At 39.7% G+C, this 27,341-nt stretch overlaps 2 protein-coding genes across 6 annotated transcripts in view; one reads left to right on the top strand and one right to left on the bottom strand.

The window, feature by feature from the left end:
* The window catches only part of LOC141773667 (echinoderm microtubule-associated protein-like 6), a 512,018-nt gene that overhangs the window by 135,728 nt on the left and 348,949 nt on the right, over window positions 1–27,341 (top strand). The window lies entirely within an intron of this gene.
* Window positions 4,821–25,585, bottom strand: ifngr1l (interferon gamma receptor 1-like). 2 transcript variants are annotated; one of them, XM_074645614.1, is made up of 7 exons: window positions 25,257–25,585; window positions 15,660–15,786; window positions 14,828–15,012; window positions 11,407–11,597; window positions 10,897–11,074; window positions 8,991–9,106; window positions 4,821–8,191 (listed from the first exon to the last, which is right to left on the bottom strand). In XM_074645614.1, the coding sequence occupies exons 1-7, from the start codon at window positions 25,321–25,323 to the stop codon at window positions 7,835–7,837; spliced, it is 1,221 nt and encodes a 406-aa protein (XP_074501715.1). In that variant the 5' UTR covers window positions 25,324–25,585; the 3' UTR covers window positions 4,821–7,834. The 2 variants fall into 2 exon arrangements, with proteins under 2 accessions (XP_074501715.1, XP_074501714.1); XM_074645613.1 differs by having other exon boundaries at window positions 10,897–11,077; window positions 25,257–25,584.

Genomic DNA, 27,341 nt, shown 5'->3' with positions numbered 1-27,341 from the left:
ATTTTTGTGCAACACACGTGACAGCTTTCATTACAAAACAGTGACGGATCATTTTACTATTGTTCCAGCCTTATCTCTGCTGAGATTTTTGTTTGTCTATATACAACTCAGATTCACTGACCGGACAGTAACAAAAGAAGACCCCACCTCCAGTTTACCTGGAATAGTCTTTGTTGCTGCTCGGCATCAGGTGTTTGAATCCTCAGGTGGTCGAAAGAATCGTTTTAGAAAACAAAGTGCACAGACAGGTGTGATTGTAATAAATCATTTTAGACATGCCACTTAATGGCATACATTTAAAAAGAAAATAAACAGGCAAGTGAAAAATGTGACTACTACAATGCTCAACACCGTGGTTCTTAAACTTTTTTCTGGCGTACCGCCCTCTGAAATCTGAAATAAATGAATGTCCAGAACATGAACTGCATTTTTCTTTTCATGCATCTTACTTGTGAGTTTTCTGGTTTGTGCAAATGAAAAAAATATGAGTTAAAGGTCCCATATTGTAAAAAGTGAGATTGTCAGGTCTTTTTTATTATAAAGCAGGTTTAAGAGCGATATAAATACTGTGAAAGTAATGAAACGCTCAATCCATGAGAATAAACACACAGCCCGTTTTCAGAAACTGTGCTTTTGAAACAAGCTGTCAGGATTTCTGTCCATTTGTGATGTCACAAATACACAATTTCACAGTTTTGAACATAAACATTCTGAATGTGTCCCAGTTTATTTCTATTTGCAGTGTATGTGAATGACATCAGCTGACAGGAAGTAAACATGGACCCAAGCTGTTACCTAGTGATGCAATTACGTCGCAGTTCCGTTGAAATGTGCTAAAACAGAGCGTTTCAGACAGAGGGTGAATACAGGTATATTCAGGCAGACGATACGAGGAAAATACTGTGTTTTTTTTTTTTTAACATTACAGCATGTAAACATGTTCTAGTAGAAACACAAAATACAAGTATGAAACTGAAAATGAGCATGATATGGGACCTTTCAACTTTACCCAAATTGCTTTTTTGGACACAAAAGACACAAAGCTGTCCTATTCCACTGACATTACACCTGAGAGAAAAATGGGCTTCTCCATACTTTGGATTTGACTGACATCTTTGCTTAATGATGATCACTGTTATTTCAAATAATGTAAAAGTAGGCATGAATGTTCTACTCTAAAAGTTATTTTTCACAGCAGACTTTTTGACATGTTATAGTAGAAAAAAATAAAAATAATTGTTCTATTCAAATGTCCCAGTGATCCATGACAGTGTGACAGTGAGCCAGCGTGCACAATACCAGGGGCCTGAAACTGAAGCAGCTAAATGGAATTTAGCCAACTTTCATTTTATTATTTACGCCTGTGATTTTCAGGTCAGTATGTCTTCTATGAAAAGGCCTATTAATACTTTCTTCAAAATGAAGCTATCTTGTTCTCTTAAGTTTAGAAGAATTGCCACACTGCCCCGATTCAGGTTGACACACTTACTGGAATGAGTGATAGTATCTGCTGTCTAAACGTAATACTGGAAACAACAACAGTTTACTGGAAATGTGTGTTGCATAATGAACCTCAGTGACAATAGAGAGAGGGACAGAAAGGAGGAGGGGTCACATCTTATCTACTTCTATTCTCGCACTTCATAGTTCCACTTTGTGTTAATTATTAATTTTATTGTGAATGTATCAAACAAAGATGTTCTCTTAAGTTTGTAGAATATGATGTGTAGGCCATCTCTGCAGAACCATAATATTTCATTTAAAATGGTATTTTGACACACATTTCGCCTTTAACAGATAGAGGAATATAGGAATCGCAATAGGCCTTATTGCGATTTCAATATAATTTCTATTAATTGTGCAGCCCTAGTGCTTATACTTCTGCAGTAGCCTGGGGGTACGTGGAAAGATTAGCTCAACTCATTTGAAAAAATACAAATTACAATTGGATTAAAAAGTATATCCACATGAGGAACATGAGGTGTTGCAATCGGGAGTGTGTAATAACGGGGAGCCCCAGCTGAATTCCCGGCCGAGAGACTGTTGATGCATATCATACTCCTCTTTCTCCCCATGTTTCCAGTCTCTCTCGCACTGACTTTCAGAATAAAGGCAGAAATGCCATAACATAGTCTTAAAAACAAGAGTGTGCATGAAAACTTACCAAGTGAGCAAAGTAGTCTAAACAGTTGGCTTCAAGGAGTGGACAAATGGTTGAAATCATTAGCTAAAGTTATAGATAAACACACCATAATGGATAAAAGCTGGAATAGCGAAGGTAATGATAAATAGTTGAAAACATTAGCTAAATGTCATGGATTTTAACAATATCCACCTTTATATAATTAATATTGTTAAATAACATCCAGCTTAATAAATTCAGTTCAGGTGAGCACATTTTGAACGTGATTGGTGTTGATGGTGTTGGACGTGACCTGACAGGAAAACAAAAGCGCCGTAGGTTACAAGAAACCCTGAGCTCTTCTACTTGCAAACCAAATACCAAGAATCATTTGAGGCTACACACCTAATAGTGAAGTCTGTTATCGACTGTTACTGGAAACAAAAAAAGGTCCCCTCACTCTCACACACACACAGACAACAAAGAGGAAGGAAACATCACTAACAGACATCTATGCAACCACACACACAAAAGAGGTTTCCCCTGTCAATCAAATGACATGGTTTCAGAAGAAGGAACAACGTGGGTTGTTCACATGTCATAAACCGTCATGACATCTGTTCTTCTTCCTTTACATAGTGACATGACAGAATCTGACGTAGTGATGTGAATAGTAGCAGCAATAAGTCAGCTGTAATTTGGCTGCTTCACTGCATTCAAAATGTCAACTTCCCTTCCTTAATGGGTAGCATTTCCCATACAGTAATTTGGTTCAAGGTTCTTTATTTGTCATTTGTCAATTCCAGCAAAGCAGTTATTGGCGATGAAAATCTTTGATCTCAAGTTCCTTCAACAATGTGTGTATATAAAAGGAGAAATCACACAAGTAAATGAAAAACCAAAATGATAATTAAGGCATAAAATAGTGCAGTTAAAATAAATATAAACATAAGTAAATATAAAATAGTAATGTCAATTTGTAATTTTGTTGACTCCAGTATTTCAGATTCATATATATGTATATACAGTAGTATGTATATATATGTATATACAGTATATATATATATATACACATGTGTGTGTATACACGGTGTCACAGTTTGTAAAACAGTAAGTAAGGTCAATAAAGGTAAGGTGAAGTGAGTGAAGTGAAAACAACATAAGATTTCAGACATATATCAGATGTACACTGAAGTTCGTGTACAATATGCTATCACCAGTGGTGGAAGAAGTATTTAGATCTTTTAATTAAGTAAAAGTATTAAAAGCACACTGTGAAAATACTCCACTACAAGCAAAAGTCCTGCATTCAAAGCCTTACAAGGAAGTATTATCAGCAAAATTGTATCCAAAGTAAAAGTACTCATTATGCAGTGAAATGATCCGTGTCAGTGTTTTACCACTACAGTATATATGATGATTCTGGATCAATATTATATTGCTGTAGCAGTAATGTTAATTTGAACTCCTTTATATACTGTTGGGTAGTTTAATTTACAGCAATGCATCCTGTGAGAACCACGTATCTCTAAAAAGTCAATTTTTCATGAGCTCAGTAAAAAAACAAAAACAGTCTGTTTTCAGCTTTGTGATGATGCATTTTCCAGCTGATCCAAGAGGCCTTTTAAATTTACTTTTAAAATACTACTTTATCCTAGCTTAAAAAGTGGGAGAAATTTCTCAACCCATAAAGCAACACTTAATTCTTCAGTTAATCAGAAATATCTTTTGGAGATATAAGATACATGGGTTTCACTGGAGAGGAAGGGTCTGGAAAACTGTAATCTGAAAAGTAAATTGTAGGGCTGTCAAGTTAATGCGATAATGCAAATTCCTTTTAACGTCACTCATTTCTTGAACACATCAACGCGGGCTCAGTTTTAAAGTGAACATACTGACATCATATGAAAACTAGAAAACCTAAGGAATCCATTGGTACCATCCATGTCATACTAGCTTGTCGTGAAGCAGGATAAATAACACTCCAAACTGATGCTAAATTTTGGCGAGGAAAAACATGGTAATTTTCAAAGGGGTCTCTTGACCTTTGACCTCAAGATATGTGAATGTAAATGGGTTCTATGGGTACCCACGAGTCTCCCCTTTACAGAGATGCCCACTTTATGATAATCACATGCAGTTTGGGGCAAGTCATAGTCAAGTCAGCACACTGACACACTGACAGCTGTTGTTGCCTGTTGGGCTGCAGTTTGCCATGTTATGATTTGAGCATATTGTTATATGCTAAATGCAGTACCTGTGAGGGTTTCTGGACAATATTTGTGATTGTTTTGTGTTGTTAATTGATTTCCAATAATAAATATATACATACATTTACATAAAGCAGCATATCGGCCCACTCCCATGTTGATAAGAGTATTAAATACTTGACAAATCTTCCTTAAGGTATATTTTGAACAGATCAAATATGTGCAATTAATTTGCGATTAACTATGGACAATTATGCAATTAATCGCAACTAAATATTTTAATGGATTGACAGCCTTAGTAAATAGTAACTAATGTAGTGGAGTAAAAAGTACAATATTTACCTCTGAGATGTAGTGGAGAAGAAGTATAACATTGTACCTCAAATTTGTATTTAGGTACAGTACTTGAGTAAAATGTACTTTGTTACATTTCCACCACGGCCTATCACATCAGTAGAACAGGATACAAACAGAAAAAGGACAAAATATACCTTTATCTTAATTTTTATTGAAATGATGTTATGCTAAAAAAAAAACGACACATAAAACAGTAGTTTTTAGACATAGAAATAAACATTAAGTAGACGGAGGCACAGAGACAGACAAGATGCATACTCGGAGCTAGCTAGCTAAATTAGAGAATCAAGTGCTTGAGTTTACTGGGGCTGGCTGTTTTTCCAAATCCAGACATTAACTCAACGAAACTACACATTCAAACATCATCACCACACCCAGACAATCACTCCGGCTGGAAATTAGATCAGTCATTTCCTATTTGAAGTTTGCGGACTGAACATTTAAAAAAAAATAAAAGCACCATTTCCCTTTTTCAAAGGTCACTTAAAATGCATTTTTTTCTCTCTTCAGCCAGACTCTGTATTCATATACATTTAGCACGGAGTATAAACAGATCTACATTGGCGGTTCTGAGATATCTCACATCAGCGTAACATCTGTATGTTATAAGTTATTCAACACAAAAAAAGTTGAATACAAAACAACAATCAACAATTCAAAAACTGACTTTAGAGCACGGAGGTAAGGCGCAATACAAAGTCTGACAGGCTGTGTAATGTAACAACATCACTTTACTTTATCCTCTGGTGCAAGATCGCCACTCATTTCATGAGAAAAATTAAATAATTAATTGCATAAAATGCATTTAAAGGCAGAGTGAAACAAAAAAAATATTAATTGTTCAATTATCTCTTATTTGCCAAATAAAACTCATAAAATAATATTTTTTGTGTGTTTTTTGACGACTCATCTTGAACTCGGGGGGTGTCTACATACATTCATCCAAACATACTGTATGTACCCCACTCATCCTTTAAAACCGCACTTGACTGTAACGGCCATTCCCCACTGAAAGCTTTTTTTTTTTTTAAGAAACATTTGTGAGGTCCGTCACTCGCATGTCTCACGGTACAGATACGCTTCCATTTTATTAAATATATCAATCCCCACTGACTCTGCGCCCCGTGTTTCTTTACGCTTCAAATCTATTTTTGTCGCCTTTAGTGAAGCGTAATCAGCATAGACCGCTGGTTAAATCACACAAATATCCCGCTGTATATGAACTTATTAACCGTATCTCTATTGATTGATCAAGGCTCCTGTCGGTGAGCTCGCCAGTTTCACTAACGGGCAGATACCCCTAAAATTCCACTTCCAGTGGGGATTCACAGTTAGCTCGTGGGTCATAGCAGCTGGCAAAGCGATATCATACGGCAGCCTGCGTGTTTGGCTTTTAGTGAATGAATCATTTCTCCCTCGTCCTCCTCCTCCTGATCTACCAGCTGGTAAGGGAGGTGTAGGAGGAGGCAAACGATCCTCTACAGATCTGTATCGCTCTGTATTCCCTTAGCCACGCGCACTTTTTAAGTGATCCGATCAAATCTGAGAGGACAACTATGCTCGCTCAAATATTCAATTTCACTGAGGAAAAATGTCACATTATAGAAGTTAAACTTCCGTTTTACTGCGACTTTAAGGTGCTTCAAGCCTAATGACAAACAAACAAACACACAAGTGCAAATAAGTGAGAGGAAATTGGCAGCACTCACAGACGTACTACTCCACAGTGAAAACAGTATTATTTGTGACCACTCAGCACAGTAGCTGATAAACATAGTAATGCCTGCGTGCATGCAACAGATGCAAATAGACGGTAACGTACGATAGGCGGGTGTTTATGATACAGTATATAAATGTTATTATTGGTTAATATTTCAATATGCATTACAGCAGGCAGAGCACAGTTTGAGTTGTTGTGTAGGATGCTGCATCTTTTAGTTCCTGAAAAGCGCTATATAGGTCGTATTTATTATTATTATTATTATTATGATGATAAAGCTAACTTGTAACAAGCGAAGGATCAGTTGTGGTTGTTCAGCAACAGTTGAAAACCTGTAATAATTACCCCAGGCCTAACGTCTTATTTAAGAGAAAGATTTGAAGCTCTTGCTCCGGTGGAGGCTGAACGCCCTTATTTTAAGTCAGTGTCCGCCACATGAATGTAATGTAATCAATCGCATGTTAATATGAGGTGCTCTCTCAGCTACTAGCACTCTTGCAGAAGCGCTGCGATTTTCAGAGAAGCGCTGCCCCGCGTCCTTTACAGCGCCCACGTAAATCAATTGAGCTGTTCACACAGGACGCGATGCGCCACGGAGCTCCGAAGCCGGCTCGCAATCTTCAGCGATAGATTTGGTCTATTTTCTCTGCGTGCCGCGAGCGCATGTGACAAGAAAGCACACCGATAATGTATATTAGATTTATAGTATATTATGAAATATTAGATGAGATGTAAATGATCTGATTCTGATAAGATGATCAAATATGCATCCCAGAAACGCCTCAGACTTCACTCCCCTCTCTCCATTCTATCCTCCCTGAGTTTTAATTCCTCCGATTCCCTCCCAGTCCCATCCACTAAATGTATTAGAAATAGTTTTTAAATTACGTACGTATTCCACGTATTGGTCAGTTGTGTCTAAACAGAGAGTGAGAAAGACGAGCAGGCACAGGTTCCAAGGGTTGAAACACAAATATCAGAAATGAAGAACTTAACAGACAGACAACCTTACTATCTGTTACTACACTGCTAACATTCTGGTGACGGATCTGATTTGGCAAATACTTTGATCTATTCTATTTTGGCAAGTGTAAGGCCATTCGACTGGTGTAACTGGTTGCAAGTGCTTTGCAGGAATATGTTTCACAAAGTGCTGCTTTGACATATTAATATAAATACAAATGTAACTGATGTCGAGGTGCACTAACCTAAGAGGGACGTTCCTGATTCTCCTTTCACTTGGCAATCGAGGTGGTCTGACAAGGAAACAACACTAATTGAACCACCTGAAATTTGTAACCACGACTGTAAGTCACTGTTGAGATTGAGATTTTCATAGTTTGCCGTTCCAATGACAAGTGATTGCAGGACAGCGCCTCATTTGACCTAATGTCAAACATTCAATGTGCCACAATGTTCCAATCTTCAGCCGCGGTAGCCCTCGGCCTGTTCATCTGGTGCCAACTCAACCAACACCGGACGTTTCTCATAGCCAGAGGGGACCTCGCTGGAGTGGAGTTCATCGTCTTCATCCAGGTGTCTGCCTTTCATGTACCCAGGTCCTTCATCATTCTTTTCCTCCACGTCAACAGACACACCCTCATCTTTGGTCGTCACCCCGAGGCGCAGACGGAGGTCGGGCACAGTAGAGGGAGTAACAGTAGGTGTGAAATCTTTCTCTTCTGTAGACAGTAGAGGTGTGGGTGAGACAGGCCCCACTTCTGGCACAAAGCAGATCTCTTGATCTCTCAAGGTCAACTGCTCTGGTTTGCTCTTGATTTTCTTAAAAGACACAAAGACGAATTGTTAGATTAGATTGTTTAAGTTTAAATGCCCTGACACACCAAGTTAAGCGACAACCTAGTTTTTGCGGTGTGTCCCGCACAGTCGGCTCTAGTCTGCCCGAGTCGGAGGCTTTTCGACCAATTCAGCATGTTGAATCGGCGGCAGCGGCGCCCGTCGGTGAGAGAAATCACTCCGATTGGCTGTTTAGCTTAAGGGAATCGGTGCACGAGAAGAGAAACGGAAGTGTGGGAAGCAGGCCAACGAGTAAAGTCAAGTGGACACACATAGATGGCATTTTTCATCTTCACCTCCTCTGATCATTCCAATATACGGATATTTTCACAACAACATGGCCGTCTGGAATGTGTTGAGTGAGAGTGGTGTGAAAATGGTCAACAAACGTTGCTTTGTTTTCATGTACGTATCATAACAATGGTGTGTATATCCGCCGTCCTGGGTCCTCCTGTTTCCCTTTTTGAATGACGAATACAGACTACCGCCACCTGCTGGTGTGGAGAGTTATTTCTTCTGACGCAGGCGCAGAACGTACGTGCTAACTGGCCGTCGGCTGTAGTCTTTGCGGTGTGATCAAATGCAACTTGTCGGCCAAAATGAGGGTGACGTGAGGCGACACAACAGTCGTCCTTCGTGGCCTCTAGTTCTTTGATGTCGGGTTAGTGTGTCTGTGCCTTAAAAACCTGTTCCTTCAGTGGGGATACATTCTTCTAGCATATTCAAACTGAGTACTTTCCGTTTAAATGATCAAATAACACCATAGTTGGTAGGATGAACTTACAATGGAGTTTGGTAAAGAGCTCAAGGGTGTGGTCAGTTTTCGGTACCCCATGTAGATGACAAAAGCAGCTGCACTAAAGGCCAACAGGATGCCCACGATGCAGTATTGGATGAGATCTAGATGAAACAGACGTAAAAGTAAATACATTTACAGACAGACTCGTAGCCATACATGCACACACAGTCAAACCAAAGAAACCAGGCTTTGGTACTATGCCAAAATAAAAGCATGAACAAGTTCGTGAAAGGACTGCGAGTTAAACTAACCAAGAATGAGGCTCGATACGGACTCTGTAGGGTAAAAGTGTCCAGCCGCTGGGCCTAAGCATTGTTTTTTGTTTTTTAAATAAATGTGTTATACAAGTAGAGAGCTCCTTTAAAGAATAACTGGTACGTAGGTTGTGTGCTTAACGTTAGCAAGTGTGAGGTTGAGAGAGTGTTTGTGATGGTGAGTATGAAGTCAGCATTAACGTCACAGCTGTGAACGTAGCAGCGCAGTGTGTGTACAGTTTATTTGTTGGTGAATAAATGCTACAACTCCTCCAGACCCAAGCCAAGTTCTCATGTCTAGCTTGCCGCCTGCTGATTAAAGTGAAAGTTAGCGACAACTTTGGCTCAGGCTCACTTAAGGTGGGCTGAACTTGAAGGTGGACCAGCTATTCTCATTTAAGTGACAAGCTGCCCTTCTGAGTTTTGCTCAGCACCCCCTTAAGTTCAATGTGGATGTGATGGACTATTAAAAGACAAACTTCAGAGAAGGCAGGCTGTTACAGATAATGCTGACACTGTAAAAATGCCTTGTTGCTCTTCTTTGTATTCCTTTCAGACAACACTGCAAACTATGTTTATTTGTGCGTATGCAGGTTTTTTTTTTCTTTATCTACTGCCTACTTCCAGCAGAAACCTTAAATCATGGTGGATACTCAGGGGAGCTATCGTTTACTGTTATAAGTGTGTTTATATATGAATGAAAAATCCACCTTGAAGAACAGCCATTGGTGATGTACCTTGCCTTTTTGACATTCAGCATTATGCCCGGGCCTCACTGGGAACGTCAGCAGCGCGTGCCAGCTGCCTCGCTGAACTGCTGCGTCTCTCACGCGTGTGGTGTCCACACTGGTAAAGCCTGCTGCTCCTACCAGCCCTTTCTTTCTACATAGAGTTTTCCTTCAATAAGGGCCATTTCATTTCATTACAAAAATCATTTATATCTTCCAGTGTGTAGGATCTAGCAGTTTCTAGTGTTGAGGTGAAGAGATTGCGCTGAGAACCAACTGAAGCCTCTCCCGTGTGCCAAGCGTGTTGGAGAGCTACGGTGGCTGACACGAAAACGCGAATGGCCTCTCTCTCTAGAGCCAGCTGTTGTAAGAGTAGCGTAGGTCATTTGGAGCAGAGCCAGTGCGTAGTGTGTGTGTGTGTGTGTGTGTGTGTGTGTGTGTGTGTGTGTGTACGTGGGAAGTGAGTGGTGAAGCAAGAGAGAGAGAGAGAGCTGCGGCGACGGCAGCGAGTAACAATATCGGCCCAAACAGGAAAAGTTAACAGAGTTTGGTTTGTCCGTTCTGGGCTACTGTAGAAACATGGCGGACTCCGGGAAGAGGACCCACTCCATATGTAGATATAAATCGGCTCATTCTAAGAGACTTTGTATTGATAACATGCCGCTGATACGCCAAAATGAACTAAATGAGGTTTGTTCCTGTAATAAAAGCAAACACATTTCTGCTCACGTTCCCAGTGTGGCCCAGCCATTAGGTGTTAGGTGATCCGTTTAATAAAACATCAGGTTTTCACATCAATCCCTTAGACTCAAAGAGCAAGACTAAACTCTACTAAACTCATCATTTTCCACTGCCTGTCAAAGCTGACATGACAGCATATATAGGTTCAATAAAAAAATGTTACTCAACAGCTTGATGATGATGATTCTTCATATGGCAGGACGCAGTACTCCTGTGTGCCTCGAACTAATATTTTCAGCAGGTCTCCCTTGATCCTCAGACAGTGTTTCTCCTGTGCAGGATCCACTTGAAGCTCCGTCTCACACACACTGTCCTCACAACTTTCAACGGAGTTGTGGTGTCGCTCCTTCTGCACAGACGACAAACAGCGAGGCTCCTTTTCAACAAAACTTCACAATGATGCAGACAAGTCATTTGTACACAAGTTGCACCACATTAAGTGTGAGATGCGACATGATATCACCACCCATATAATGGTAAGCAGTTGTGCCATTACTAATAAATAATACTACAATGACAGTAGTATTTCCCAATTCTGTCCTTGCCCCAAACTATCATTGTTTGACTATGTAATAATAACTTGAGGAAACTGACACAAGTCTACAGCTCATTTCCTCTGATCAATGTCATAACAAACTTTAGAAGGTGTAGGAGATGTGAAGATGTGTGCAGTCTGACCTGTGTGATGATCTCGACATCATAAGAAAATACAGGTAGCTTTGGGCTGTTCTGTGCATCATGGCTTTTCTTCTTCCTAGGTTTTCTATTTGGCAACCTTTGGTGGTAGACCAGCCAGGGATGCGTGAAGCGGACCAGGACAGTGTCATTCTTCTGGGCAGTCAAGTGAACTGTTGGAAAGTCCACAAAACCTGGAAACCAACATGAACATGGGTTTAACCTGATCTCAATTTCATGTTAAAGACTGAGGCATGATGAACATAACCATTACTCTGACATTTTATAGTCTGAATAACTTGGAATACAAGCCATAGACATAAGAAAGCGTTGTGTGCCACACATATTATGTTATATGTTAGATAGTTTTGATTAAAGTCATAATTTCTCACTTAAGCGCATTGTATTTCCTCCTCATAAAACTTTTGCAAACAGGGCTCCAGACTAACTTTTCCACTGGCAGCACTGGTGCTATCAACCTTTTCAGTTGGTCACACCAGCACATGATTTGGTCGCACCCTTTGTGTTCCCCAAAAACCCTCCACAGGGTGAGTGTTCTAACTCACACCGGCTCCGCCCTCTACTGGACTCTATGGGTCATACTCTCCTCCAATCACAAGCACGGATTCGCCCACTGAAAATTTGCAAAAGCGTATCCAGCCAATCAGAACATGCCTACTCGAAAACATGCGGACCCCACAGTATATAAAGCAGCACACACCGCTGTCTGCTATCCTTAATTTCTTCAGCAAACGGCGACTTGCGCACTGATCTGCTTCCTCCTTGGAGAAAGAAGAAGTGCTTCGTCAGACACCGGTAGCGGTGGGATCGCTTCGACGCGATGACAGTGAGCCAGAGCTCGCGATAGAGCTCGGTGAGGCTGGCTGGTTAGAGAGCAGGAAGCCTCCACACATTTGGGTAGGCTCGTCCTGATTGGCCGGCTACGTTTATGGAAATTTTCAGTGGGTGAATGCCTGCTTGTGATTGATGGACAGTATTAACCGTAGAGTCCAGTGGAGGGCTCCAACTGTGCTTATAGAACTAGGGTTACAATATCGTAACCTTTGTTGTAGTCCACTTCTTGAAATTGGCCGGGTATAGAGAGGCAAAGTCACGGCCCTTACAGTGGACCACAATGGGACCTTATTTTGGAAAAAAATATGAACGATAGTCAACGGCGAGGGAGAAATATTTTTTTTATCCCGTTTGAATTGCACCATGAATCACACATAGGATGTTTGTCAATTTAAAAGATAATTTTGCAAGTCAAGAAAGTCTCAGTTTGTTGTAAAACTATTGAAGTATCAGACTGTGAAAATACGTAATTAGAAAGACGACACACCCAAAAGTTACGTAGTGACGTCTCTCTCGCTGAAGCTACGATGTCTGTGTTTTTTACTGGGATGAACTCACACCAGCAACAGGTCTCGCTCATTCTTTCTCTTCCCGGCTGATAAAAAGACCAGGAGTCGCTGGATAAAACACATCAGGTCAGATAACGTTACATCTGTACATGGAGCATAGCTAAGTTAGCTAGCTAGTGTTGGTGACGTATATTGTCCGAGACGAGAGATGTAGTTCACTGAGCGGTTTCACACTAAACTAATTGATACTACGACAAACCTACCACAAACTGAGACTTTTAAATTGTCAAACATCATGTGTGTGATTCATGACGCAATTCAAACGGGATCAAAAAAATATTTGTCTCTCATCGTTGACGGGTCGGGACTTTGCCTCTCTTTAATGTTTCACTAGCATATAACTTTAGCGAGTGACCAACAAACAGTGTGTGTATTTGTGCCACGTTAGCAGCTCCAGCATTGCCGGAGGCTTCGTGCTCGCCGCCGCCGCACACGTAGTCTGTGCAACTTTAGCGAGTTTCCAACAGACCGTGTGTGTGTGTGTGTGTGTGTGTGTGTGTGTGTGTGTGTGTGTGTGTGTGTGTTGGCTGCGAGTGTGAGGTTGTTGGTGGCGTTCTAGCTGTGAACGTGTAGCAGTGTAGCAGTGTGTGTACAGTTTATTTGTCGGTGAATAAATGACGACTTCCTGTAAGGGCGGCTGTGGCTCAGAGGGTAGAGCAGGTTGTCCACCAATCGGAAGGTCGGTGGTTCGATCCCCGGCTGCTCCGGGTCACATGTCGATGTGTCCTTGAGCAAGACACTTAACCCCAAATTGTTCCCGAAGGCATAGCCATCGGTGTGTGAATGAATATTTAGATTAAATCCTGATGGGCAAAGTTGGCACCTTAGAAGCCTCTGCCATCAGTGTGTGTGAATGGGTGAATACTGACATGTAGTGTAAAGCGCTTTGAGTGGTCGGAAGACTAGAAAAGCGCTATATAAGTCCAAGTCCATTTACCATTTACCATTTATCCTGCAACTCCGGCTCCGTCTCTTAAGGTGGGCTGTTGTGGTGGACCAGATTTTCTCCTTAAAGTGACAAGCCGCTCCTCTGAGCCGCTCAGCTTTTGACTTAATTATTAACATTTCTTTTAACCGCTCTAAACGATAGCGTTAATCGGTTAAAATGCTTAATGTCAGTTAACGGTTAAACGATTAATTATTGACATCCCTAATTGTGAGCATGTTAGCATGCTGATGTTAGCATTTAGCTCAAAGCACCACTGTGCCCGAGTACAGCCTCACAGAGCTGCTAGCATGGCTGTAGACTCTTATGCCCTGTTCACACCTGGTATTAACATGAGTCCTCAGTGATCCGATCACAAGTGGACAGCTTTAAGTACAGGTGTGAACGCACTCAAGACGCATTGAGGTAGCATTGAGATCGGATCTTCCAGACCACATTCAGAGGTGGTCTAGGCCACATATGGTCACATTCTTTAAGCAGGGTGTACGCGAATACGTCCTGGCCACATTAAGGACCGCCTACTCATCTGATGTCCAATATTACGTCACAACGACTGCTATTAGCCGTGTGTTTACTACGTGTTCATCTGCATATAGAGCTGGGAAGTGAGATCGGATCACAAGTGGCCACTGAAGACGCATGTGGAGAAGCATTTTAATGCCAGGTGTGAACAGACATACTTAAAGCTGTCCACTTGTGGTCGGATCACTGAGGACGCATGTTAATACCAGGTGTGAACAGGACCTTAGAATCGGGTTGTGCTAGAACTAGAGCAAGTTCCTAAGACGTGCCGTCCGACCACATCAGAAATCAAAAGTGTTTATAGTTGTTCAAAAGGGCTGCACTTGAAGGTGGAGTGAAGAGATGGCTTGTAGGTCTTGACTCCAAATGTAACCGGCTATTGTTGGCATGAATTTCCACCAGATTTTAACCCCTGGCTATTTTCTGTATTCAGGAGATGGATTGGTGTGTGAAGTCGTCAATTCAGTCTTATCATGCTAAAAAGTGAAATGTTCTCCTTGTAAGCTCAGTGAATACTGACATCGATACTCACATTTCTGAACTACTGGAGCGTCCTTGAAATAGCTGAAAATGATTCCATCACGAGGGGCGGCATGAGACTCGTTCTGTCCAATCACCGCAGTTACGGCAATATAGTAGTCATTTTCGGGATCAGAGAGAAATGACACGTTGGCTTGTAGTTCAGCTGGGGGGCTCACCCAAAGCACATCAGGAGACCTGGGGAAACAAATAAGACAAGAGAAACTGTCAAGAGAAAATAATAAGAGCAAATAACTAAAAGACTAAAAGCATAAACTATAATCATATGTCTAAACGCATCTAAAAATAGTTGCTGTACATGCGTGTAAACGGTCAATAAATGCTTTTGTTCAGAGACAATAATAAATATCTTGTTAAATGTCTGTTATTTCCACAAGACACTTTCAAATCTTAACATAAAATAAGATCTGTAGATGAACATAATCAAAATTGTAAAATTGCGATAAACTATTATATGAATATATTTCATTAGATATTCATATTTATTAACAATTCAAGTCCTAATCAAGCATGTGTGTCCATCTATCCTTGGGTTTTAGAATGAGCAAAGTACTCGAGTATCAATTACTTTCCAGCAGAGTACTGTTGCACATTGATTATTTATACAACAAAATAAGAGTGAATTATCTGGAGTGTACTGTGTATTGTATATTTAAAACCAAGGCCTGATACAGGATTACTAAATCATCTGGATAAATGTATGAAAATAAAATGTTACACTGTTTGTTTTGTTAAAGCAGTTTAAAGCAGAGATCATCTTAAAAATATATAGTTTTAAACAGACAGATTTTTAGCAGGTAATGTGTATAAAGGAAAACACAAACCCATTCAAATCTACTGTTGCGCCGATGTCGATTCTGAATTTAATCCCTGGCGGGAGTTGTCCGTAACTCCACTTCAGAACATTGTGCAGGTTGCGGCAGTGCAGGGTCACGTTGGCCGGCGGCTCCACTGTGGAAACAGAGACACAAACGTCAGACTGTAAATATTCGAAGGCATTTAAATTTCACACCGAACGTATTCAAACACCAAAACAAAACAATTAACTTATATTAAGCTCCATTTCCCTTACAGAACTCGTTTGAAGCTAAATATTGGCTTGAAATGTGTTGTTGACAGTTAATGCGATAATAACGCAAATTTGTTTTAACGCCAGTCATTTCTTTAACGCATTAAAACAACTTGCAATTTTAAGGTTGTAGCGGGCTCAGTTTAAAGCTAGAGTGAAGATACTGACATCATATGAAACTAGAAAAACCTAAGGAACCAATTGGTAATCCACCAACCACTGGCAGGAAAAACTGGCATGGCCGTTTTCAAAGGGGTCCCTTGACTTCTGACCTCCAGATATGTGAATAAAAATGGGTTCTATGGGTACCCACGAGCCTCCCCTTTACAGACATGCCCACTTTATGATAATCACATGCAGGCCCACTTTATGATAATCACATGCAGTCATAGTCAAGTCAGCACACTGACAGCTGTTGTTGTCTGTTGGGCTGCAGTTTGCCATGTTATGATTTGAGCATATTTTTTATGCTAAATGCAGTACCTGTGAGGGTTTCTGGACAATATCTGACATTGTATTGTGTTGTTAATTGATTTCCAATAATAAATATATACATACATTTGCATAAAACAGCGTATTTGTCCACTCCCATGTTAATAAGAATATGAAATACCTGACTCCCATTAAGGTACATTTTGAACTGATAAAAAATGTGTGATCAATTGGCAATTAATCCTGATTAACTATGGACAATCATGTGATTAATCGTGATTGAATATTTTAATTGATTGACCGCCCTAGTTGTTAATAAAGCCATAGCCTGATAATAAAAATGCTTTTGAATGAGAAGAAACAGAAATTCCCCCCCTGTACAGAAGAGCTTTCATGAACATGAACGGACTCAACCCTCACACTGCCCTTGTTCTCCATGAGTCTGTAAAAGTCAGGCTGGGTATTTTACAACTTCCCACTAGAGGGCGATGCATGCCAACTGCTACACAATATACTCCTGGTGAAGCTCACTCACAGCTGAATAAAGCACCCTTCTTTAATGTGTAGGGTATAAATACAGCGGCAAGCTTTGGGACGAACTTCCCTCTCTCCGACAAGGAAACTATAAATAAATATCAGAATCAAAAATACTTTATTGATCCCTGTGGGGGTGGGAATTGGGTTATGTTTTGCTGCCAGAAATAAGTATGTAAAAATGTGTGCATTATACTACCATATAACAATACTCAATATACAATATTTGGAAAAATAAAAAAATGAGAAATGTGTGTAAAAATACAAGAATAGTATAAATAAATAAGAATATTTGTCTAAATGTACTGTATAAATAAACACAGTATTAATGCCAGAGTAAACTAGAGTATTGCACAGTAGAAAATATGTATTATGGGATTATAGCTGCTGATATAGGGGCAAAAACATAACTCTAAAATACAGCACGAGTCAGGGGGTCAAGGAATATTTTGGCTTTCAGTGCAGACAAAGGGCGGATACATTTATTTCTTTAAACTTGGTGGTAGAACTGCAGCTTCCCTCAACGAATCTACCAGAAACATTATACAAGGTCCCTTCTGACACCCAGAAACTGAGAAAAAAAAGACACTTCCCAACAGCACGCACATACTTCCTCAAATCCAAAGTAGCAATAGCAGAGCACAAAAAAACAACGAGAGCGATTTCCCTTTTACCTCCATGTTAACTGACCTTCACTTCAGTGCTGTGTCTTACAGTTTAATGTCATTTCAGTACCATTACAAGAAGATCAAATTATCTTAAAAGCAGGGTCTGATCAGCACTGGATGCCATTTTCTTTTTATGCAGTGCATGTTTACACAGGCCTAACAATTGACCTCCTGTTACAGGAAGCAGCCATGCCCCACAGCATTGCAGATAGTGTCCACACAACACAAACACACATACCAGTGATTTCTCTCTTCCTCCAAATGGCTCACACTTCTTTCAACTTTTTGTTTCAGAGCCAGCCTAATGACATTTTCCAAATCACAATATTTGTTGAAGTCGAAATGTGTCAAAATACCATTTTAAATTAAATATCGTGGTGCTGCAGAGATGTCCTGTCCTACACGACTCAAAGAAAACATCTTTGTTTGATGCAGATCCCCGCAAAAATCACACCACAAACATTTTCATATGTTTTTCGATGAAAATGAGAATAATGATGTAAAAATGTCCTTACCCTCTAATGTTGCAAATCACATAGCAATTGTAATATCAGTCTAAATAATCGCAATTAGAATATTTTTCTAAATTGTGCAGCCCTAATCAAAACGTTATTATTTCTTACAATTTGATGTAATAAATGCTGGAGCCTTTTCATCATTGTCTTGTTGAGGTTTACTGAAGCAACACCGGCAATGTCCAATAAGTTTGAATTAGGGCTGTTAATCGATTCAAATATTTAATCATGATTAATCACGATTGTCCATAGTTAACCATGATTTATTGCAAATCAATCATTCATTTTTTTTTATCTGTTCAAAATGTACCTTAGAGAAAGATCTGTCAAGGATTTAATACTCTTAACAACATGGGAGTGGACAAATGTGATTTCTTTAAGCAAATGTATGTATATATTTATTAGTGTAAATCAATTAACACAAAACAATGACAAATATTGTCCAGAAACCCTCACAGGTACTGCATTTAGCATAAAACAATATGCTCAAATCATAACATGATAAACTGCAGCCCAACAGGCAACAACAGCTGTCAGTGTGTCAGTGTGCTGACTTGACTATGACTTGCCCCAAACGGCATGTGATTATCAAAGTGAGCATGTGTGTAAAGGGGAGACTTGTGGGTACCCATAGAACCATTTTTATGTTCACACATCTTGAGGTCAGAGGTCAAGGGGCCCCTCTGAAAATGGCCATGACAGTTTTTTCTTGACAAAATTTAGTGTAGATATAGAGCATTATTTAGCCTACTTTGCGACAAGCTATAAAAAAACAGCCTGTTACAACCTAAAAATCGCAGGTTACGTTAATGCATTAAAGAAATTAGTGGCGTTAAAACCAATTTGCTTTAACGCGTTATTATCATGTTAACTTTGACAGCCCATTGACAGACATTTATCATGCAGGCAGAATACTTGTTTCCATTAAGCTGGTATATTGCTGGGACAGACTCTCTTCAAATGTATCCGTCAACATAAATGGAGCCTAAGTGGTTGGTTTTATATGAATACACCAGCTCAGACTGGGCGTACACATTGTCAGATTATCACACTGATGACATTTTCTCTTTAAGTGTATTCAGGGAAAAACAAAATGAGAAGAGGAGAAAAGAAGGCACAAAGATTAAAGCTAAAAAAATAAGAATGTTTAGGTGTTTTTAATGTGCGAGGATTGACTTTGGCCTGGCGTGCCACTTTGAGGAATTTTAAAGTTCAATAAAGAACAAACAAGGCTTAGATAAAGCTTATTGGACAAGTTACTGAACACACCTTCAAAACTGTTTATGAGTCACCCCTGTTATCATACAGCTTCAGAGGGGAAAAAAACAGTGCATTTTAGTTTCATTTCCTCTGTGAACTAGCATTTACGTGCATGCACGTGATAACATACACCCACGCAAATACAGGGAGCCTCAAAAACAAATTGAGACGACGAGAGAAGTGAAAGAGAAATCTCAGATACGAGCGTATGTGCGCACTGTAAAAGAAGTGATAACCGCAACAGTCGAGTTGGTCGCTGAGGGCGCTCACCACAAGGTAGCGCGAGACCCACACTCGCGAAACCACACCATTCAATTTCACAATTTCAACTTCCTTTACATCTTCTTGCAGCTTGATCATTTTTTGAACACTTTCTGAAAATGCAAAAGTTCTTGTGTATTAATAAGAGAAAATATATCACTCTGAACTGCAGGTATCATAAGAACAAAAGTTTTACCCATTAAATCCCATCTGAGAAAGAATTTAGAAATTCCAGAGAAAACCTTTTCTGGCTTACTGATTTACAGCCAGAACATACACAACCCCATTGCAATCTGCACAAAATAACAACTTCATGTACAGTAAAACAATATTTAGTTTTCATAGCTCCTTTACAGTTTCCATCTTAAGTTTACCCATTTCAAATCAAAATTGGTGAACAATTTCAATCAAACAATTACAAAAAGGTCAGAATGCCAACTTAAATTGGGAATGAGGTCAACCGCCAAGATGAGGAACAGTAGAACTTATTGACTAAACACTGAGCATGTTTAGAAGTTAGTGAAGCAGATTCTTGACGTGGACAGAAAACAGAAGCAACGGTAGCAGAAACGATGACAGATTTGTGCATACAAAGCAAGAACCTCTTTCAGAAGCAGGAAGAGAGAGCAGATGCTATCCGACTTTAAAAAAAAGGAGGTCACCGGTGATGTGCGGAACACTTGCCACAAAATGACTGATAATGCTCCCGAGTGCTGCCACAACACTTTCTAAATGAGTTCATGTGACAAATATATAGGTGCCCTGAGAAACCTTTATATTTCACAGAAAATGAGATGTGAAAGTAAGTCCAACAATGTGCAATGAAATAACTATGTGCAAAAAAATGATTGTGTGCATACATGTGAGCATGCAGATACAATAAGTTTCTACTACTTCTTGATATTAATACCTAAATGGGATTTCTTTGTTTTTATTCATGGTCCATCTTTCTTGTTGAATTTGTTGTTGTGAATTGGATGTTTGATATTTTCATATATATTCTTGTTCTATTGCATATTTTGGTACTTCATATCGTTATTTTTATATCTCTGATTGACGTTACAACTAATTGGAGATTTCTTGAGAAAGGTAGAGTAAAGCTCTCTTGATACTTGCAGTCAGAATGAGAATTCAGTTCAACCGCAGCGTCGGTGGCTGACGTCAAAATGCTTTTCAATGGAAGAAAATAGAGGAGCTGGACGAGGCGATAAAGACACAAACTGCACAAAGCACAAATATAAATCCCCCACATCAAGAAAATGTTAAAACATTAGTTAGTAGTGAGTAAAATCATGCATCGACTACTTACCACACAGAACAGTGAGCTATAGGGTTGGGCGATTGGATGAATATATCGGCTATCGGGTATTTGGCTGAGTACATCGGCAGTTGTTAGGTTGATGGTGGCCAGTTGGAAAACTATAACATATCGCCCAACCCTAGTGAGCTACACCAGCGGTACTCAAAACGTTTTGGTGCCAGGGTCCCACTTTGAGAATCACTGAGCTACAAAACCCACAAGGCTTTCCTGCAGTGTCTCAGCCAGATGAAATGTGTGAGCCATGGACCTTTTTCACTGCAGACATTTGCACTTGAAGTACAAGTGTAACTACTGACATCAATCATTATTTTCCAGATTACTCTTTGGTCTGAAAAATGCAAAAGAAAAGAGGCCTGGTTAAAAATGCCCACCGCCTTTTACTAAAGCCCCAGCTGACATCTTCAGATTTCTTGTTTTGTCCAAAATACAATAGTATTCTACATTAAAATGATTTAAAAAAACAGAGAAAAGAAGCACAACCCAATTGAAAAGCTGGAATTTGGTCATGTTTGGCAGTAGGGCTGACCCGAGTGCTTGAAGCTTCGACCGTTGCCATGGTAATCGACCTCCAAATCAGTATTTGAATGTTTCTACTTTTACTTCTTTATATATATATATATATATATATATATATATATAAGTATGTTATAATAAAGTATAAATCCCCAAATAGCTCATGACATAAGGAATAATATAATAAAACTTAAAAGATTAATCGATTACCAAAAAAGCTGCTGTTTAATTTTCTGTCAATCGACTAATCAATTGATCGTTTCAGCTCTACTTGACCGTTTTCATTTTTACTCTGTGCCTGGAGACACTTCAGTCTTTATTGAAAAAGTATAGATGTTTGATACCTAGCCTTGATGATTAAAGTTCTTCTTAACTGTCAAGCTTTTTTCATTGTCCTCCTTGCTCTCATGCTAACAGTTTCCACAACAAGCACAATAGTGAGCTATTAGGTGAGACGTGACACTTCAATGGGATAATCTATTCCAAGGCATGAATGAAAGCAAACTCAAAGGCAAGGGGTATATTTTCTTGGAAAGCCCCACTCATAGTGCAACAAGTTGTGCTATTATCTACAATGACTCATTACACAATAGCGTAAAGGGTTTCAGGGGAATGCATTCAAATATTTCAGCACTTTGGTCTCTACCACGCAACATGATTCAGAGGTAAAGACTCTACACATGACAATGGGAGACTGTCCCAATCCAGTCGTGTTTGATGACGGATACTCTTCACTGTATAAACCCACCTAGACCTTGCGAGAGCCGCACAACAAACACAGGATACAGTACACCATCACCACAATACACAGCCTCATGTGTCTGAATGAACTCTCGCTCTTGTAAACTGTGTGCTTTCCAATGCCTCACCATGTAGCTACACCGGTCATCTATGCAGAAATACGTAGCATTTGACCTAGCATCTTGTGTGTAAATATAAAAGCAATTTATATTTTCTACAGAAGGAGATCACTCCTATCTCAGCCAAACTTTAGGAGACCTCCAGAGGTGTCCTAACCTCCCCTAAAATGTAACCTTAATTACAACTAACATTCACAGTAGCGGTGCAACGACACATCGATTTGGATCAATATATCAATTCAATGATCAACAATTCCAATATCTTTGATGCAATGTGAAAAACATTGATTAATATTGTCATCATCTTTAAGATACGTCTTTAGTTTGAAATTCAGAACTGATTAAAAACATTTGCACTTAAACATGAGAAATGTGGCACTTTATAGTGAGCAACAGGAGGTTTATTTTTGTATCATTTGTATTAACCAGAAAAGATTGTTTTTTCATTTATATGTCTGGAAGAGCCAAGTAATAAAAATGGTAAAATCCTAATTTAGTTGCTTTGTGTGAACTGATATAAAAGTAACTGATTATGTTCAATATATATGAAATATGATATTGTGTCATATCGATCGCAAGCCCCTGAATTGAATCGAAACAAAATCGTATCGTGGCAGACTATGTGTGATATCAGCAAATATTTTATCATTGTCCAAAGAATCAATATAATATCGTCGTGAAATTTCTGATTTACACACCTAAATGTGGAATATTTAAAAATCTCAATTAATTTTGTAATTGTATTTTTGCTTATATATAACCATGGTAAGTTATTTGACTATGCACATAAAAAAATACATACAGGAAATTATTTCTGCAATTCAAATTTTACCACTGTTTAATTCATCCTATATAATAATAAATCATACAAGTAGGTGTAGGAGGCTTAATAAATCACTCTCAAGTCCTACTCTGAGGTAGGAGTATATTTAGTCCCATGCTAACTTGTTAGTGTGATTCCTCGGAGTGATTCTGAGATGTTTGATCAAAACGGGCCCCCATATATCAAGAATGTGTCAACATCAGATGAGACTAACAGCAGTTCAAAGCAGGCAAAATGCTTAAAATGCTTTCTGAGCGGCTACTTCTTAAAGGATTTAAATTCCCCTAACAAATGTCATCCATGTGTGGGGAAACAATGACCGCTGCGACGGCAAACCGGAAAAATACACAAGCTACCTCACCTCAGGTCATTTTGTCTGACAAGTTTGGTATTTGCAAATGAACTGTGTTTGGGACGTTTGTCAGGCTGTATGTACTGGGGCTGCACTGGGACTAAGAGATTGGGACAATTCACTATAGAGACAGATACATTTGTAAAAACATACATGATAATTGTTAAATTGAGAACAGTATTTGTCAACACATCCGTGTTCAAATAAATCAGTGTTGCCATTTTTGTCATCAATTCCTGTGTCATTAATAATAGGGCTGTAAGTAACTATTACATTTATTATTAAGAAAAAGAGAAGCAGAACATACAACCGAGAAGCTGGACTAAAGGAGCATTTGGATAATTTTGTTTGAAGATTGACTTTAATGATCAATCGATAATCAAAACCGTTGTTGTTTACAAAGAGGACAAATGGTCCTTCAAGGAGGTCAAGATCAAATGTGTGCTCACACTACTCTGCTGACGTCAATGTATTCTTTATGCACTCTGGGTGCATGAACGCTTGTATTTAGAGCTGTTCGCTGCTGATAACATCACCGAAAATCGTTTCAGCATCAAGTGTGTGTGTCACAGCAATTCCCACAGAGTGTAGAGGATCGATGCATGTTCGCTTGATGCCTCTTTAAAAGATGGCCATAATTAGAGGCATTAGTACACTCGTACCTGTGCACAACATCAGATCTGAGAGGATAGAGCTGACGTAAGGTGAAATTTGGCCTGAGAATTAACATCCTCCCGGCTGCAGCACAATTTATGCCGCACCTTCAACGGCCCAAGTCTCATATCCTGTTTTAAACTTGTATCGCCCTGGCAGATTTGTCGCCCCCCCTTTTTAGGATCTGTTCTTTGTGTCTTATATGTCAAATGAAGTAAAATGCCAAAGATTAAAGACTGCACACCATTTTAGTCCATTTCTTATAAGAAATTAACATACATACAGTACACAATATGCCAGTTTATGTCCATTTACCAATAGTAACTGTATGTTTGGCATCTGCAGGGTTTAATTCCTGCATGTGGTACAAACTAGATGATGGGTGCTTAAGAAAAACAAGACAACTTTGCAGAAATACATTACACAAACAAAGTGTCTTGGGTAATACTGAAAAGCACAAAGAGGAAACGCAGAAAACACAGAAGACCAATGTTCTCTGACATCCTCATCAGTAAGTTTGTTGAAGCAATCAGTCACATGTGAGCTTACAAGACTGTCTGGTTGTTACACATAATTATGATGTTTGGCAGTTCATTTATGATCATGTGAAAGAGTTCTTCTGGGGTCAAATGTTCACAAGGTTGACAGCAGTTTATGAGATATTCCAGTTAAAATGTGATCTAATCGTTACAACTCCTCTCCTATCAGATTATAGTTGTTTACCTGCTCACAGTCACGCTGTACAGTATGTGGGCCAGGTTAGCCAGGAGCAGCCTCACAGTACCAGTCTCAATGGTGTCCCAATGACACCATAAAATATATTATTTTAGCCTTAAAATGAGCTGCTAACCCAGTAGAACGATCCCGTGTGTTGATGACTCCCTGGTAGCAGGCAGAGATGTTAGATAGCTAGCAGTGTGTTTTCAGGGTGTTTTCCAGTGAGGCCAGAGCTCCGTCCTCATCTCACCTCTTCTATAGAAACAGTCCCGACAACCCGACACACAACCCACATTCAGCTTACATTGTACATTATTGGATGGTGTGACATGTGTGTGTGTTAATTCGGCGGCACAGACGCGTTGAACCATTACTAACATTACGACTTTAGCACAGATTCAAGTGAGCTAATGCTCGAGCTAGCAGGTTAACGTCAACTCACTGTGGGCCACCGCAGCGTGTACCGAGCAGAGGAAGAGGAGAACGGGATGAAGAGTAGCCCAACTCATCCTCAACGGACACCCCGAGGCTCGGGTCTTGTTTCTGTCAAAGTTGGTATCAAATGGAGACACTACCTGATCTATGGTTTCATTGGGAAGCTACAGAGGAACAACAACAGGCTGAGTAGCAGCAGCTCGTCTCCCGCAGTCTGCGCCTCCTCTAGCTGCGGGCTGCAGCTGGCTCTCCAGAATAATGATGTGTCGGTCCCGAACGAGCCGGTTCAAAGAGCCGGCTCTTTTAAGTGAACGATAGGAGCCGGCTCCCGTCCGAGAGACGTTTTTTTTTATTAATTCAAGGCAGAATGATAGGATGATCTTCTTCGCACCACGGGCACATCATGCACTGACTGTGACTGAATGTTGTGTTGAGTCCTGTAACCAATCAGGTGATGAAAGACAAGGATCATACTATCAAGCAGGGAGGGGCGGGGGTGCGCGGTGCGCTGACGGTCTACAGGTACAGAGCAGGAGGGAGAGGAGGAGAGAAAGAGAGAGGAGTGCGTTGCGCGAATAGCAGACAAGATGAGTGACAGTCGTAAACGAAGTAGCATGTAAAATTATGGTATTCAGGAAATTATAAGGATTAGTATAATTATATTGAATAATTTAAGTGATATATGTGTACACATACTAACCAAAACAACGTTAAATTTGGCTGAATTATAAAAAGGCAGAAGTGGTCAAATGAAGAGCCGTTTGGGAGCCGGCTCTTCTTGGTGAGCTGAGCCAAATGACCTGGCTCACTAAAAAGAGCCGGAATTCCCATCATTAGTTGGCTATCCAGAAGCGGATGCGACCTTCCCGTCCTTGCCTCCATTAAACCTCGTAAATTTACCCTTCGATACAAAAGATGCACATTTTGCTGTTATTTCTTTTGAGAAATAACGTGTCATAAAGATGATTGAACAGCACAATAAAGAGCCAGATGGACACATGTTACATTTGTTCATTACGTTTTTCTGCTTTCATTTTTGTGTTGCAAATCATTCCCTTAAATAAAATAGTTACCCTTACTATTGAATTAATCCCCTCAAGTTTATATCCCTGTTTCCGTGAGATACAGCATAAGAGAGTAAAACTACTGTATTTTGAGGGAGGAAACAAATAAAAAAGACGTCAATGTCATATTTGGCGGAGTCTACAAAGCAAAACTAATGCTTCTCAAGTGCGAAGTTGATATTTCCGATAGCACTTAAATGCAGCCAACGTTAACGGGAATTACCCGGTTTACCTAGTTCTTTCAACAAAACAAATAAAAAGAAACTCCCTATTTCCTGTCGGGAAAACATTTGCTCTTCATGGAAGTAAACTGATAAACAAATGTGTTAATTTTACTGATAGAAACATTATTAAAAAAAAAGGCATTCTAAGCAGTTGTTGATCTGACTTTCACATAGGCATGCAGAACTAGATGTTTTGAAGGAACAGTGTGTAACATTTTGGGTGACTTATTAGCAAAAATGGAATATAATATGAATAACTATGTTTTTGTTTGTATAGGCTATAATCACCTGAAACTAAGAATCGTTGTGTTTTCGTTATTAAAAGCTGCAGTATTAAAGCTGAAGTAGGAGAGATTGGAGCAAATATGATTGAAAAAAAATATTTTTATAAAACGGTCGCTATATCATGACAGTAGTGCATGAAACAGGTAACCTGAAAAAAATCATGATCCTCTGTGTCCTCCGGTGCTCCTAACGGCATCTGCAAGATTTCACAGACCGGAGGAAAACAAGCAGTCAGAGCTGATCTGAGGTTCGCTGTCGATCTGCTGTCTATGAAAGCCTGCTGTCAATCACTCGCGAACTCCGAGCAAACGGTCAAACTAGGCAGCGCTGATCAAATATGAATCAATATTATGTTACGTTGATGCCTATTTCTCTCCTCAAATGTTTTCAGAATCATTTTGTAGTGTACTGTTTAGCTGTAAAATGAGAAAGTTTGTGACCCAGCAGCCATGTTGGAAATCTCTTGAGGGAACGCCAAGTACTGGTCACATGACCGGAGCACAGCCAATAGGAACACTC

Source organism: Sebastes fasciatus, chromosome 9 (genome assembly GCF_043250625.1).
Source record: "Sebastes fasciatus isolate fSebFas1 chromosome 9, fSebFas1.pri, whole genome shotgun sequence".
NCBI lineage: Eukaryota > Metazoa > Chordata > Actinopteri > Perciformes > Sebastidae > Sebastes > Sebastes fasciatus.
Note: the sequence above shows the minus strand (reverse complement) of the source record. Positions and strands in the feature narration are given on the sequence as shown.